Here is a 15,352-nt window from a genome sequence, read left to right as displayed (position 1 = left end):
AATTCAAGTAAGCTATTACTTCCGTAGACAGAGCGCTGCTGTGTGACGTCAACGTTCTTCTTCTGCTCTTTGAGGACGTAAACATTCACACAGAAATCTAATTGCGCTTGCATTATGCAGTAGTATGAACAATTTTTAGCAAAAAATCAGATTTGAGCATCAGGACCTGCTGTTTGAATGTAGCTTTACATGTTACAGTCATTTTACAGTCAACAGTGAAGATAAAAACTGAATCTAATGTTAATCATCTAAGAATGTAAGCAGAAAATATTCTGCCAGAAATGAGAGAGAAACCTGCACAATTGTGTAAAATTTTAATTCTATTGCTTATTTATCATCACTTTTTTACTTTTGCCAAGCAACTTCATCATTTAAAGTGTTTTGTTTAAGAGTTTTGTTGGGTTTTTTTCCCCTTGAGACAACTCCTTCTGAAAGCCTGAAGAAAAACAGCGTCCGACACAAACTGGTTTCCCTGACCTTGAAGAAGAAATCCAAGATCACAGAGGAGGTAAGACGTGGAGGCAGAGACGGAGGTCTGCCTTTGGACAGTAGAAAAGAAAAAACACATAGAAAACACGCAGCTATGCGTTTCAGGTCACCAAACGCCTCAATGATGGCGAGCACGGTCTCCACGGCAACAGCATGTTGGAGGATCGGCCGACTTCCAACCTGGAGAAACTTCACTTCATCATCGGGAACGGGATCCTGAGGCCGACGCTGAGGTAAGCAGTGAGAAAACGAGTCGATCATTAGTGGTTTCATGTGTCTGTGAGGAACATTAAAGCTTGGTCAGTTTTTATTTCAGCAAGTTGCTGAAATAAAAACTGAAATTTGCACGTTAAAACAGTTTTTAAGTGGGCATCTGTATTAAACTTTCTTCCTGAACTGGAAAACCACATTTAAGATATTATTAAATGGAGATGAAGGACCGCCCAAAATTATTTTGAGGGCCACAAATGGTCCCAGGCCACACTTTGGACAACCCCGGGTTAGGGTAATGTTTGGGTAAATGCAGTTACAGAAATGAATGGAAGTCAGTAATACAAAGTGGGTAGAAATATGACCGTGTGTGTGTGCCATGTTTTCATATACTTATGGGAACCTATTTCTGTCTACTGTGTGGGGTTATGGCGACCTTTGCCCCTTGTGGTGACATTTTCTTGGCCCCCATGAAGGAAATTGTTGTTTTTGGATTAGTGGTTAGGTATGTGATGGTTGGGTTTAGGGTTAGGATTATGGTAAGAGTTGGGCTGTAGAATGGAAGTCAATGTGAAGTCCCCACAAGTAATGAAAACACGACTGTGTGTGTGTGTGTGTCAGGGATGAGATCTACTGTCAGATCTGTAAGCAGCTGAGTCAGAACCCGTCCAAGAGTTCTCACGCACGCGGCTGGATCCTCGTCTCGCTCTGTGTCGGCTGCTTCGCCCCATCAGACAAATTTGTAAAGGTCAGAATCAAAACAGTGACCTGAAATAAACTTTAGTTTATTGAATAAAACGCAGCTTCATGAAGGTTTTCTGTTTGTAGTACCTGAGGAACTTCATCAGAAGTGGGCCGCCGGGTTACGCCCCGTACTGTGAAGAAAGGCTGAGGCGAACGTTTGTGAACGGGACGCGAACACAGCCCCCGTCTTGGCTGGAGCTGCAGGTACTAACGCACCGATCTGCATCAAGCTGCAGCATTATTTGGTTTTCAGTGGGAATCCGTTTGACCTGAGTTCTGAAATCAACACTCAGGCCACCAAGTCCAAGAAGCCCATCATGCTACCCGTGACGTTCATGGACGGCACGACTAAAACGCTGCTGACCGACTCGGCGACGACAGCCAAGGAGCTCTGCAACGCTCTGTCCGACAAGATCAACCTGAAGGACCGCTTCGGCTTCTCTCTGTACATCGCTCTGTTTGACAAGGTGGCACCACAAACTGCTGATCCGCATTTCCAGATGCAATATCTGCTGCTTTTAATGGCTTGATCACCAATCAGTTACTCTAATGGTTGATTCTTAAATGAAACGAGGTGAAACATTTAATGCAGGCATCATTTTTTTGTTCCATCCACCACTTATCTCTATTCTTCTCCTCCATTTATTTTTTCTCTTTTTTTTCCCCATTTCTCTCTCGCTCTCTTTCAGCATGTACCTACATTTGTGAGTCTCTTGTAACGCTGTTTCCGTTACAATCCTGCAGGTCTCGTCTTTAGGCAGCGGCAACGATCACGTGATGGACGCCGTGTCGCAGTGCGAGCAGTACGCCAAGGAGCAGGGCGCGCAGGAGAGGAACGCCCCCTGGAGGCTGTTCTTCAGGAAGGAGATCTTCACGCCGTGGCACAGCCCAACCGAAGACCAGGTCGCTACAAACCTCATCTACCAGCAGATCGTCCGAGGCGTCAAGTTTGGGGAATACCGCTGCGACAGGGTGACTATTTTCACCTCCACTGGAATGTAAAAAGTGATGTAAAATTAAGGCCATACATTGCAAAACCTCAAAATCTTACTAAGTATTTAGAGATAGTTTGTAGTGCAAACATCAAGACAAAACTAACTTATAAGTAACTTTTCAGCAAGAAATAGGAGTCAGTAATTCTTGAAAATAAATGAAAAAGTACGAGTTCCATTGGAAGATTTTTTCACTTATAACAAGATGTTTTTTTCTTGTTATAAGTGAAATAATCTGCCAAAGCAACTGGAACTTTTTAATTTATATTCAAGAATTATTTCATTAAAAGAAGCTCCTATTACTTCTATAAGTTGGGATTTTCTTTTGTATATTTTTTGTCATCATAGAGGCGTTACATTTAATTTATAAAGATCTTAAAAAATCTTAAATTTGAGTTGGTGAAACTTGCAGAAACCCTTATAAAACACTGAAATCCCATCGCACTTTCAGTAAATCACATGCAACAACGAAGATACAAAACATCTCAAAGATTTCCAGGTTTCTTTTTAACTTTATTTTATCTGCAGACACTTTATTAATATGCTTTCAATTCAATTCAGATTTATTTGTATTGGACATTTTCAGCAACAAGGCATTTCAAAGTGTTTGATATGATAAAAACAAAGTCAGCAATTGAAGCGTCACATTTTGTCAAGTGCCATCATTACACATCAAAATGTTGATTAATGTTTTATTCATAATGTTTCAAAAGTAAGTTTGTTCCAGATTTATGGAGTAATTAAAATACAACTGTTTATTATGTTTTTAGATATTTATATTCAATGGGTATATTTTGTTACTGAACTACTGTAACAAGTAAAATTCCCACTCTGTGATAAATAAAGGATTATTCCATTCTGTGATCTTATAATCTATTAACAGGTTTTATTAATAGACCAGAATTGAACAAGTAAACAACTGATGAGGACTAATCAAAGTTTCGTTCCCTCAAATTCACCCTAACCTCTGTATTTCTGCGTGTCCAGGACGACCTGGCGGAGCTGGCCTCGCAGCAGTATTATGTTGACTACGGTTCGGAGATTCTTCTGGACCGCCTGCTGAGCCTCGTCCCGTCCTACGTACCGGACAGAGAGATCGGCACGTCCAAGACGGTGGAAAAGTGGGCTCATTTCATCATGGCTGCACACAAAAAGGTGCAAGAAAATGCGTTTACAGGTTATAGAGGCTGAACTGTCTTCACTTCCTGAAGTTTGAAGGATTTATTTTCTGTTTGTTAATGTCTCTGTTTTGCTGACTCAGGGGATTTACACCCAGAAGAGGTTCGACTCTCAGAAGGTGAAGGAGGAAGTGGTGGACTTCGCTCGCCATAAGTGGCCGTTACTGTTCTCCCGTTTTTATGAAGCGTTCAGATTCTCAGGTCAGAACCTTCTACATCATCAGGAACCATCTTGTTCCTTATTGGAAACCAGTAAGTTCCCTCTGTTGTTGTTGTTTTTGGCTCCCAGGTCCCAGTCTGCCTAAAAACGACCTGATCGTTGCTGTCAACTGGACCGGCGTTTACTTTGTGGACGAGCAGGAGCAGGTCCTGCTGGAACTCTCTTTCCCAGAAATCATGGCGGTTTCCAGCAGCAGGTCATCGCTCTTCCTCCTCGACCCAAACTGACCCAGACCCGAGCGTTCACGCCCAGAACCTGACCTGCTTTTGTTTTTACAGGGGAGGAAAGCTGCAGGGTCAGAGTTTCACTTTGGCAACCATCAAGGGAGAAGAGTTCACCTTCACCTCCAACAACGCAGAAGACATTCGGGACTTAGTGGTGACCTTTCTGGAGGGCTTGAGAAGGAGGTCAAAGTTTGTGGTTGCGCTGCAGGACAGCTCCAACGCTGGTAAGTCCTGAGCTGCGTTCCCACAGCTTGGACCTAAATCACGGCTTAACTGAAAGCCTTGTGTCTTTGTGCTTTTACTACACATAATTTTGGCTGTTTTCAGGGTTTTGAAATATATGTTTACCTTGTTTTCTTACACTGCAGTAAGAAAATACGATAATGTAACACAGGAAATGACACAATGGATACTTAGATTCTGGCTAAAACTATAAGCATGAAAACGCTGTAAGGTGAAAAAATAAACCTTAGTAGTTTTTAATGAAAATTGTCACATTAGTTTTTATAGTTTCATAGTTCCATAGATTACCAGGGCATTCATGCTTCTGTTCATTCTTTTGTTGTGTGTCCCAAATGTATGTAATTGTGTTGATTTAAAGATGGCCGATGTGACGCATGTATTTATCTCCTCATCTTCACATTAAGGTGTGTTGATGTTGTCTTTCTGCAGCAGGTGAGGAGTCGACCTTCCTGAGATTTCTGAAGGGCGACCTGATCATTTTGGACCAGGATACCGGCGAGCAGGTCCTCAACTCCGGTTGGGCACATGGCATTAACGAACGAACCAATCAGAGAGGAGATTTCCCAGCTGACTCTGTTTACGTTCTGCCATCCATGACTCGTCCCCAACCAGAAGTAGTGGTAGGTGAAAAAATAAATCGCACATGAAAACTCTGGATTATGTTGGGTTTTTTTAAGTGTTTACAGTAAATTAGGTTTGCTTGTTTCATATTTTTCTAAAAGTTTTCTTTAAGTTGTAGAAAATATTTTTCCCCTTTACTCCACCCAATTAGGCGCTGGTTACCATGACACCAGATCAGCGGCAGGAGTCTGTTCGTGTTTCTCAGATCATCCTGCCAGAGACGGATGACAGACAGAAACCCTACACTCTGGAAGAGTTTTCTTATGACTATTTCAGGTACAAATGTGTATAACCTGAACATTTATGTGCAAACTGTTAAACACAAAAGAGTGAGACATCTACTTGGAAGAACTAGCTTGATGTTTACACTCCAACATGAAAATTGCTACAAACAGATATGCGATGATACAGCTGAACATATATAAACAGCATTAGTAGAGCCTCCTGCACAGCCAACAAGAATGCAGTAACTGGTTTCTGGATGGTAAGTCAAAGACAAAACACTTGTCTTTTCCAGCAGCCATTGTACAGCGCATTAAAAAGAAAACAGCTGACCAAACCTGTTGGAAATCAGTTTGGGTTCCTAGGTAACGGGCGGAACTCTCCTGGGGTTGCTCGGTAACGGGCGGAACTCTCCTGGGGTTGCTAGGTAACAGGCGGAACTCTGCTGGGGTTGCTCGGTAACAGGCAGTGCCTGCTGATTTGCGACGTTACTTTCAGGAGGTTTTTGACTTTCCAAAAAAGACTAACTCACTTCCAGAAAATCCCTGCTTGGTCTTTTGAGATGCTTGTGTTGTTTCTGAAGAAGTTGAGGTCCAAGTGGAAGTACAAAAATGTGCAAAATGTGAATTTTTTGTAATATGTCCCTGTTAATCTGCTGTGAACATGACCTGCCATTTCCAGACCTCCGCCCAAACACACCTTGAGCAGAGTGATGGTGACCAAAAATCGAGGGAAAGACAAGATGTGGAGCTGCACCAGAGAGCCGCTCAAGCTGCCGCTGCTGAAGAAGGTTGTTGGTCATGAGGAGCTGGCGCAGGAGGCCTGCATGAGTTTCATAGATATCCTTTAAACACAGCAAATGTTACAGATATAAACAGGCTCATTCGTTACATACTAGGGGTCTTGAGTGTCTTAATATCTGGTTAGGGACTTTCTCTGTCTCCATAGGAAGGATACATTTTTCTTTGGGCTGAAATAATTAATTGCATTAATCTTGATTGAAATAATTAACTGATTAATTGAAAAATGGAGCACAGAGACTCAAAAAAAGCTGTTGTCTCAAAGAACAACACACTCAGAGCAATAATAAGACAAAACTATAAATCTGAAATTACATTTAAGATTTATATTTTGTAAAGAAAATCTCCTATTGAGCAACTTTTCTATTCAACTATTAATAGGATAATAAAACAATGTCTTTTTAGCTGCGTTTTTTGCTACAAGTTATCAACCCATAACTAAAGGATTGCTCTGATTTAACCCCCAAAAATATTTGAATTATTTGTTTGTAGTTTTTAATGTCTAATCTCTAATATTGTATTAAATAAGTGGTTAAATGGAAAATCCACAGAATGGATTTTTAAAAAATATCTGATTAATCGTCAGAATAGATGATATTCTTAATCACTTATCGAATGATGAACAATAACAGCTGTTTATGCCTGATGGATATTTGTAAGTTTCTGTCTGAAATTATGGATTAACAGCAGGAAGTTCATCAGGTCTTGTTACTCCTTGACCTTTGATCCCACCGATGATGAAGTACATGGGCGACTACCCGTCCAAACGGACGCGCTCCGTCAACGAGCTGACAGACCAGATCTTTGAAGGAGCTCTGAAGGCCGAGCCGCTGAAAGACGAGATCTACTGTCAGATCATCAAACAGCTCACTGACAACCACGTCAAGTGTGTAAACTGACACGAACCTTAAAAACAGAAAGTTTTTAGGGTTTTAACAAACAAACACGCACCACCGGGCAACACAGCATCTTCATTTATACAACCGGAAATGAAAACATTCTTCTCTTAACTCTCTTGTTGTTTTCTTTGTTCATCCTAATGAATGTGACATATGGAAATCAAAAACAAAGGTTCTTTACTACAAAGTGTTCTGTGCATTAATAATATTTTAGTGCTATTTGTAACTTAGAAGCATAATAAAAGAAGAATAGACTTGAGTTTCTTTGACAGAAACAAAAAAAATCCTCTTTTGCATCATTAAATATAAAAATTATCCACCATTTTTTATCTATTTTGTAAAAACAAATCTTACAAAGTAGTTTATTCACATAAACATTAGATGTTTATACAAATAAACACATCTATTGCGTTTATTCGCTGATTAAATCATTTATTATGTAAATAAGAATAGCAATAGTTGTGGATGTGTGACAGGAACATTGTAAGTAAGCAAAGTCGTCATAAAAACAAAGAACAGTTCTCAACAAATGAGACTTGTTCAAAGGAATCAACTTGCTGGTGAAAGACCACCAGGGAAAGTTTCAGACCGACTTAGAGGTTTGATGAATTTGACCTTGTTTGAAAAGGAACTAGAATAAAAGAATCAGGTATTTTTTGTGAACAGAGTATGAGTTTCTGTCTCCTGCAGGTACAGCGAGGAGAAAGGCTGGGAGCTGCTCTGGTTGTGCACTGGTCTGTTTCCTCCCAGTAACGTTCTGCTGCCGCACATCCAGCGGTTCCTCCAGTCCAAGAAACACCACCCGCTGTCTGGAGACTGCATGCAGAGGCTGCACAGAGCACTCCGGTAAAACTAACGGCATCTCCGCTCTTATTTCACACAAAACAACATTTAATTTCTAAATTCTGTTTGAGGAACAAAATCTCTAAAGATCTGAGGAGTTTTTTGCTCTTAAAAGACCTAAAAAATCTTTATTTTACAAATATTTTTTTTAATTGACATTATTTTACTAAAACTGAAATGATTAATCAATTATTGTCAACTAACTTAGTAATCAACTAATTGCTAACTGGAGTTTACAGAGTAAAGCGCAGGCACTGGGCCGAGAGAGTAACATATTCAGAGCAATAATTAAGCCAAAAATACACATTTTGCATTTAAGATAAAAAAATAAAACAGTTTTAGCTTCATCTGGTTCAAATTCAGTAAAAAAAAATTAAATTAAGCCCCTTTACCTCTAATTACTAGCTAGTTCATCAAAGAACAATGAACATATCAGCTTTCTGTTGTTGCATTCTAAGAGTTAAATGTTTATATTTATTTAGAAATTGATTTGTTTGTTTGCATATTTATGTATTTCTAATGTAAAAAAGACTGAAGTGGTTAAATAAAAAATCTTATTTGTTTTGTCTTGTAATCATCAGAATAATCGATAACTGAAATAATTGTTAGTTTCAGCCCCAATAAAGAAAACTGATTTTCTTCTGAGGCGCCTTCTGGTGTTTAACTAATTTGGACTTTTAAGAAAATAATAAAATGTAATATTCTGTCAAGGTGAAATGAAGTATAACTTGATTGTCTGTAAATACGTTCTACCCAACGTAATTAATCAAACTTGATTTTTCTTAATTTACATGTTCGTTTTGAACTGTAAACGAATAAAATCAGTAAATAAATAGATGTTGGGATTTTTTGTTGTCCTTTTTCACAGGAATGGATCCAGAAAATATCCTCCTCATCTGGTGGAAGTGGAAGCCATTCAACATAAAACGACCCAAATCTTTCACAAAGTTTACTTTCCAGACGACACGGATGAGGTAGGAACCGAAACCCCGAGCGCTTGAACCTTCGCTCATCGACTGAGACGCTTTCCAACCGTCCTGGACTCAAACCCGCAGGCGTTCGAGGTGGAGTCCAGCACCAAGGCCAAGGATTTCTGCCAGAACATCTCCACCAGGCTGCTGCTCAAGTCCTCTGACGGGTTCAGCCTCTTTGTCAAGATCTCAGAAAAGGTCAGAGGTCATGAACTCCACTGCCAGGTTTTCAGGAGCAAAACTGAACATCAGTCAGTGGTTCTCAAACAAAATCATGGCAAGCTAACAACTCGACGACCTGAAGTGATGAGAATTAATGGCATCTGAAAGTTATAGCAGAATGTCTGTAATATCACAATAAAAGAATAAATTGTAATAAATTATTTTCATGTTGCAGGTCATTAGCGTTCCAGAGGGAGATTTCTTCTTCGACTTTGTTCGCCATTTAACAGACTGGATCAAGAAATCCCGACCAGCTAAAGACGGTTTGTTCTTGCAGCCACTGAAAGCTTGAAAATACTTAATCATGTTTAAAAAGATCTACAAAACTAACACTACCTCAACATATTTTTACTCAAGTAAAAGTAAAAAGTCATTTTCAAAGAAATTACTCAGCACTGATCAAAACATTAATCATTTAGTATTTTAAAAGACAACCAAAATATAAAGTTATATGGTGTTTCTGACATTGTAGAAATTGAAAATAATTCAGTTTCAAATAAATAAATAAAATTACATTTCCTTCAATATGAAACTTAAACAAAAACTGCAGGTGTGTGTTTGTGTCTGGTGAATTTTTGTTTTTCATTCAGTGAAGTGACTGAATGAATTATATTCAGTAATTTTACTCAAGAGTAGCTTTACTTTATAATTAAAATAGTGAAGGAAAAAGTACAGAATAGGAAAAATTATCCGAAAAGAAACGCTTTCGAATAAGTAACTCGAGTAAATGGAAGTAGTTACTGCCAACCTGAGACGTTTTTGCGTCCACATTCTGATATGTTTAAATAATGCAGATTTTTTTCTAGACGTCTGAAGTTAAATGAGAACGAAACTTTTCTTCGTTTTGATCAGTTAGAATCATCAAAATCATTTCTATTTTCTAAATGCCTGAAAACTGAGATGGAGAGATTTTTAGAGAACTTGATGCAGATTTAAGGTTTTTAGATGACGACTCGCCGCTTCTTGAACTCCTGCAGGAATCATCCCGTCTCTGACCTACCAGGTGTTCTTCATGAAGAAGCTGTGGACCAGCACAGTTCCTGGGAAGGATTCGTTTGCCGATTCTATTTTCCATTATTACCAGGTCGGCCTCAGTAGACGGTGATCATTCCACCGAGACGCTTTTTTCTAATTATAATCAGCGTTTCATGACGACATCTCCTCTGTGTCGCCTTCCTCTCAGGAGCTGCCTAAGTATTTGCGTGGCTACCACAAATGTTCTCGGGAGGAGGTTTTCCACCTCGCAGCGCTGATCTTTCGGGTGAAGTTTGACGACAATAAATCCCACTTTCCTTCGATTCCCAAGATGCTTCGTGAGCTGGTTCCTCAGGACCTCATCCGCCAGATGTCTCCAGACGACTGGAGGAGGGTGAATCATTCAGAAAACCTTTCAATCTGCACTATGTATCTTTTAAAATAATGTTTTTTACATATTGGTTAAAATTGTCACCATGCTGTGACCGTTTAATATAAAGATTGATCTCCTACTCCTACTCTTTGAGCTACGATTTCCATCTGAAGAAATGCACCAAAAACAACCAATCAGAGCCTGGAGGAGGGACTTAGCGATGTCAATCAATCTCATATACTCGCTGCTAAATGTGATAACGGAGAAGCAACTTATCATTACGGAAAAACTGTTTTGTCATTGTCTTAGCATTCACACAGAACAATGCCACACAAGACTGTGATTGACAGCGATAAGACCCGCCTACTTACTCTGATTGGTTGTTTCTCGTTAGCCCTGGTAGAAGGCAGAGGAGCTCCATTTTTTTCACAGATCTGTCTAGACATGATGAAATATATCTTATAAAAGTTACATAAGTGTAATAATGTTCAATAAAATGTTAACGTTTAATCTGAATTGTGATTGCAGTCGATAATTGCGTACTTCAACAAGCAGCCTGGGAAATCCAGGGAAGAGGCGAAGCTGATGTTCCTGAAGATCATCTATAAATGGCCGACCTTTGGCTCCGCCTTCTTTGAGGTCAAGGTAAACACAGCGAAGTCGGTCGAGTTCTCAGATCTTCTTTTTGTTTTAATTGTGAATCGGACCTGATCAACTCTGCTACGCTTTTGCTTTGAAGATGCTAATAAAAGTTTAAAGGTCAAAAGGTCAACCAGCCCCCACCAACATTACCCAAGTCAGACAAAATTGGTGTTAAGCAACAATATTTGTTTGTGCAACAAACTAATATTTTTTTGTTTACCATCATTTCAAAGTTGTTAATCAATATTTACATAGGTTGTAAAATTTTTAACAAAAAGAATTTGTAGATTTTCACACCTTATATTTTTGTAGATTTTCACACCTTATATTTACACAATGGAGTTTCTTCTGTAGCAAACCACAGAGCCGAACTTCCCAGAGATTCTGCTGATCGCCATCAACAAGCATGGAGTCAGTCTGATCGACCCAAAGACCAAGGTTCGTCTTCAGACCATGTAGCTTCATGATTCCAGGAGGTCGAATCTTTACATTATTGAAGCAGGAAAACCGAAAAGGCCATTTTTGTGCTGTAGGACATCCTGACCACCCATCCCTTCACCAAGATCTCCAACTGGAGCAGCGGGAACACCTACTTCCACATCACCATAGGAAACCTGGTCAGAGGAAGCAAGCTGCTCTGTGAGACGTCACTGGTAGGAAACTGAAAATTAGCTTCATTTTTTACTGAATTTTACCCATCACTATTTCTCTCTGCTTTGGAAAATAGATTTAAATTAGCACCACTGAAGGTTTTTATACCATGAATGGACAGTTTAATGTCTAAACTTAGAAAATGACTTAAAAGTGACTTATAATGCTTCCTTGAAGAGGTTAGAATATGTCTATGGTCTATACAAAACATGTGCATGAATTTTTTTTGCTGAAAATCATTTGTATATAATGAGATTTGAGTTCTTCCTATTTTGAGGTGTGGTAGGGCGTTTTGTCGCTTTAAGTCCTGGCCAAACTCAACATTTACACGCACTCATGAAAATTGCTCCAAACAGATGTGCAATTATACAACTGTACATATTTGAAAATCAATAGTTGAGCCTCCTGCACAACCAACATGAATGGAACAAGTTTTTCCTGGATGGTAAGTCAACAAAACACTTGTCTTTTCCAGCAGCCATTGTACAGCACATGCGGCAGTAAAGAAAACAAAAAGCTAAACAAAAACCAGCTGACCAAACATGCTGGAGCTCAACTTGGGTTGCTAGGTAACAGGTTGGGTTTTGATGTGGTTGCTAGGTAACGGGCAGTGCCTGCTGATTTGTTCGATTCCTGAAGGTTTCTGAAACGACAGCAGCTGGTGTTTGTTTTCAGCACTTTGGTTGTTCTTAGAAGCAGAAGAAACCAAAATGGAAGCATAAAAATGTATATCACGTGGAATTAAAAGTCGACCAAAGTGGGCGGGGCCAAGATTAGTTGAAGGGCGGGGCCAAGATTAGTTGAAGGGCGGGGCCAAGATTAGTTGAAGGGCGGGGCCAAGTGGGGGATGTTGGCAGGTCAGGAGAATTTGACTGCAGTAGCCACATTCAACCCAAAGAGGGCAGCATTGGGACAAGTTCAGGTAAAATATTGTAGAATTAAATAAGTTTACAGAAGAATATCACAATTTGCACAGAAACATAAAGAAAGAACCTTAAAGCACCAATTTACAGAATTTATCTGTAATAAAAAACTGATTTGGGCTTCAGTTGGTCTTTAGTCGTTCCTGGACCTGAAACACTGAAGGCGCTTCAGTTTTCCAATATCTAGTCTATTGATCACCAATCAGGCATAATCAGCTGATCGATGGATCCTCTGCTCATTCGGGTGTAAACCAACTGAAATCGATGCTTTGCGTTTCCAGGGTTACAAGATGGACGACCTGTTGACCTCCTACATCAGTCAGATGCTCACCAACATGAACAAGCAGCGCTCTGGGCGCGGCCACAGTAAGTGAACGTCTTATTGGCAGGAGGCCACCGAGCTCATCCGCCTGCTGCGCCCTATTGGTCAGCACTGCAGCTGGGGGCGGAGCTTCGGCCACCAGCTGTGGTGGATGAGCCGCAGTCCTTCTGCGTATTCGGCGGGATCCGACCTGACCGAGGACGGCTCTGCGGCGAGCGGCAACGACCCCGGCGAAGGCCCCAGTCACTGGTACCAGTACAGCTGTGATGATGAAGACGAGCCGTCCAGTGAGGATGACTATCTCTGAGAGCCGAACGCCTTCAACACGCCGCTGCCGCTTCCTTTAGATGATCAATTCCCTGCTGTCAGAAATCACCTCAAATACTGAAAATACAATACAGGTGAGATTTTATCTACGACGTAAAGTGAAGGCCATGCTGAGAAAAATAGTCATCACGAGAATCAAGTTGTAATTTTATGAGAATAGTCATGTAAAGATAAAGTTTTAATATGAAAAAGTCATGATATCAACGGAATAAATGTGTGATTTTATGACGTAGTTTAATGTCTTTGCGTGGCCGTGATTATCTCTCCTGTAAAGGTTTTTAATTTTATGTTTTAACTTTCGCCACCAGGGGGCGACATATTAAACCATAATCTGTTTTATTATACGAGTAGAATTAAAAGTAAGAAATGAAATACTTATATGTGAGCAATTTATTTTATATCAAATGACTTGACTCTGTTTTAGATTGTTTATGTATAAATGGAAATGAATAAAGTCTGATCTGGTTGTGTTACGGCATGCAGAGTAAAGAAATAATGTTCATAATGTTACGTTTTTATGCTCCAGCTGAGATAAAATTTGAAAAGAAAAATCTGAGTTTTGGGATTTTTTTTTTTTTCACTTTTCATAAATCATATTTAGAAATGTTTTGTTTTTGACCAATATGATGATTAAAGTGTGGCTGTCTGAAGGTCATTTAAAGGTCGAAAATGATCAAATATTTCAGCTCTGCTTCATAGTCGTATTGATCAACTCCTCCTCCGTACGCTCCTTTCTGCTCTAACTGCAGAGTAAATCCTCTTTCGTTCAGGAATTCACCTGAAATTTAATTTAGATTTATCATTTTTTTGAGGCCGCCACCAAAAAGTGTTTGAATTCTCCCTGAAATGATCAGTGGATAGAAAATACAAGCAGATTAATGTTACATTTCACTGTAACAAACATTGGAGTGTAATTAGTAAAATGTTATTTTCAGAAAGAGTTTTAATTGGACAATAATCATAAATAAAGAACAAACGTGTCAAACTGATGAAGAAACTGAACATAATGTATTTTGGCTCATAAAAGGACTCAAGAAAATACATAATTACTGGTTTAATGCAAGTTTTTCTTTTTTTTTTCTGTCGAGATTAGAGACTGTTAAAATAACCAGATACATCCAGGGATTTTGTTGTTTTTCTTTCCTAAGTTTTTTTTTTTGTGAACTTGCAGAAACATCTGAGACATTAAGAGTCAAATCTTTTAAAGTTGATGGACATTGTTTTTTAAACGTACAGTTTTTATTTTTAAACTTTATAGAGTAATTTTTGCTTCTGTTATCAGATTTCCCTCCATATTAGATGCAGTTTTGTAACGTTGTGATTATTTTGAAATCACTTTAAATTTCTAAGGAGTTTTTTACTTTATAAAACTTTCTCTGCGTTTGTGGGATTTTAAATTAAACCGGCTGCATCAAACTCCAGGAACTCAGCATGGAGAAGTAAGTGAACCTTTATTCACAGGCACAGTAAAAAGAAAGTGCACCCTCTTTCAGTGAATATTCCCAGTTTCAAATAACAGATTTTAAATTATTTGGGAAGTTTTTTAGAGCTAAGTGATTATTAGTAAAGAGGAATCTCTGCGTTTACAGGATCTGGTTCGGATGGATCTGCATCCTGGATCATTCTGACGGGTAAAAATGTTTTATTCCTTTTCTCTTGTTTACCAACTAAAGTATTTACACCCTAGATTCCTCCTGGTTTCGCCCCAAACATGACATAATTATCTGAATAAATACAAAAAGCAGTTTTAAAATGATTTTATTCAATGTTGGGAAAATGAATTTTTCAAACAAACTTGACCCAACATGGAAAAGTAATCACACCCCAAAACCAGTAAATGGTTTTCCACCATGTTTATTGGTAACCAGTTTGTTACATCACTGTTTCTCTCTGCTTTGGAAAATAGTTTTAAATCAGCAACACTGAAGGTTTTTACAGTTTAATGTCTGAACACAGTCAGAACTTTGATTAGGCCACTGCCACATCTTTATTTAATTCTTTTGGACCACTCAGAAATAAACATGGCAAAAACATAAAATCTTACCAAATATGTTTTAGTTTAAAGTGAAAGTATATCAGTAAAACTAATATAAACTAATTCAAGAGTAACTTTTCAGCAAAATATTGTAAACCGTTTTACATTAACGTTTTAGTTCCACTGGTAGATTATTTCACTTATAACAACACTTACAACAAATAATAAACCAGTGGAACTAAAACTTTTTCATGAATATTAAAATATTTACTTACAATAATATATT

The 15,352-nt window shown here is 38.8% G+C and overlaps 1 protein-coding gene across 8 annotated transcripts in view; it reads left to right on the top strand.

The window, feature by feature from the left end:
- Positions 1–13,688, top strand: part of myo7aa (myosin VIIAa) — a 54,814-nt gene extending 41,126 nt beyond the window's left edge. For 7 of the 8 annotated variants that reach the window (XM_055028077.1, XM_055028073.1, XM_055028079.1 and 4 more), the window contains 24 exons: positions 419–508; positions 595–722; positions 1,321–1,447; positions 1,528–1,647; positions 1,737–1,910; positions 2,188–2,415; positions 3,423–3,590; positions 3,697–3,814; positions 3,903–4,029; positions 4,112–4,281; positions 4,730–4,920; positions 5,073–5,197; positions 5,825–5,982; positions 6,676–6,829; positions 7,533–7,688; positions 8,554–8,659; positions 8,741–8,854; positions 9,054–9,141; positions 9,856–9,962; positions 10,062–10,247; positions 10,755–10,871; positions 11,223–11,306; positions 11,402–11,521; positions 12,724–13,688. In XM_055028077.1, coding sequence (XP_054884052.1) covers positions 419–508; positions 595–722; positions 1,321–1,447; positions 1,528–1,647; positions 1,737–1,910; positions 2,188–2,415; positions 3,423–3,590; positions 3,697–3,814; positions 3,903–4,029; positions 4,112–4,281; positions 4,730–4,920; positions 5,073–5,197; positions 5,825–5,982; positions 6,676–6,829; positions 7,533–7,688; positions 8,554–8,659; positions 8,741–8,854; positions 9,054–9,141; positions 9,856–9,962; positions 10,062–10,247; positions 10,755–10,871; positions 11,223–11,306; positions 11,402–11,521; positions 12,724–12,816 — 3,249 coding nt within the window. In that variant the 3' untranslated portion in view covers positions 12,817–13,688. The remainder of the gene's footprint in view (positions 1–418; positions 509–594; positions 723–1,320; positions 1,448–1,527; positions 1,648–1,736; positions 1,911–2,187; positions 2,416–3,422; positions 3,591–3,696; positions 3,815–3,902; positions 4,030–4,111; positions 4,282–4,729; positions 4,921–5,072; positions 5,198–5,824; positions 5,983–6,675; positions 6,830–7,532; positions 7,689–8,553; positions 8,660–8,740; positions 8,855–9,053; positions 9,142–9,855; positions 9,963–10,061; positions 10,248–10,754; positions 10,872–11,222; positions 11,307–11,401; positions 11,522–12,723) is intronic. The other variant, XM_055028080.1, reaches the window with a different exon arrangement.
- Positions 13,689–15,352: the final 1,664 nt, after the last annotated feature.

This window comes from Poeciliopsis prolifica, unplaced genomic scaffold (assembly GCF_027474105.1).
Source record: "Poeciliopsis prolifica strain line A6 unplaced genomic scaffold, Auburn_PproV2 SCAFFOLD004, whole genome shotgun sequence".
Taxonomy (NCBI): domain Eukaryota; kingdom Metazoa; phylum Chordata; class Actinopteri; order Cyprinodontiformes; family Poeciliidae; genus Poeciliopsis; species Poeciliopsis prolifica.
Note: the sequence above shows the minus strand (reverse complement) of the source record. Positions and strands in the feature narration are given on the sequence as shown.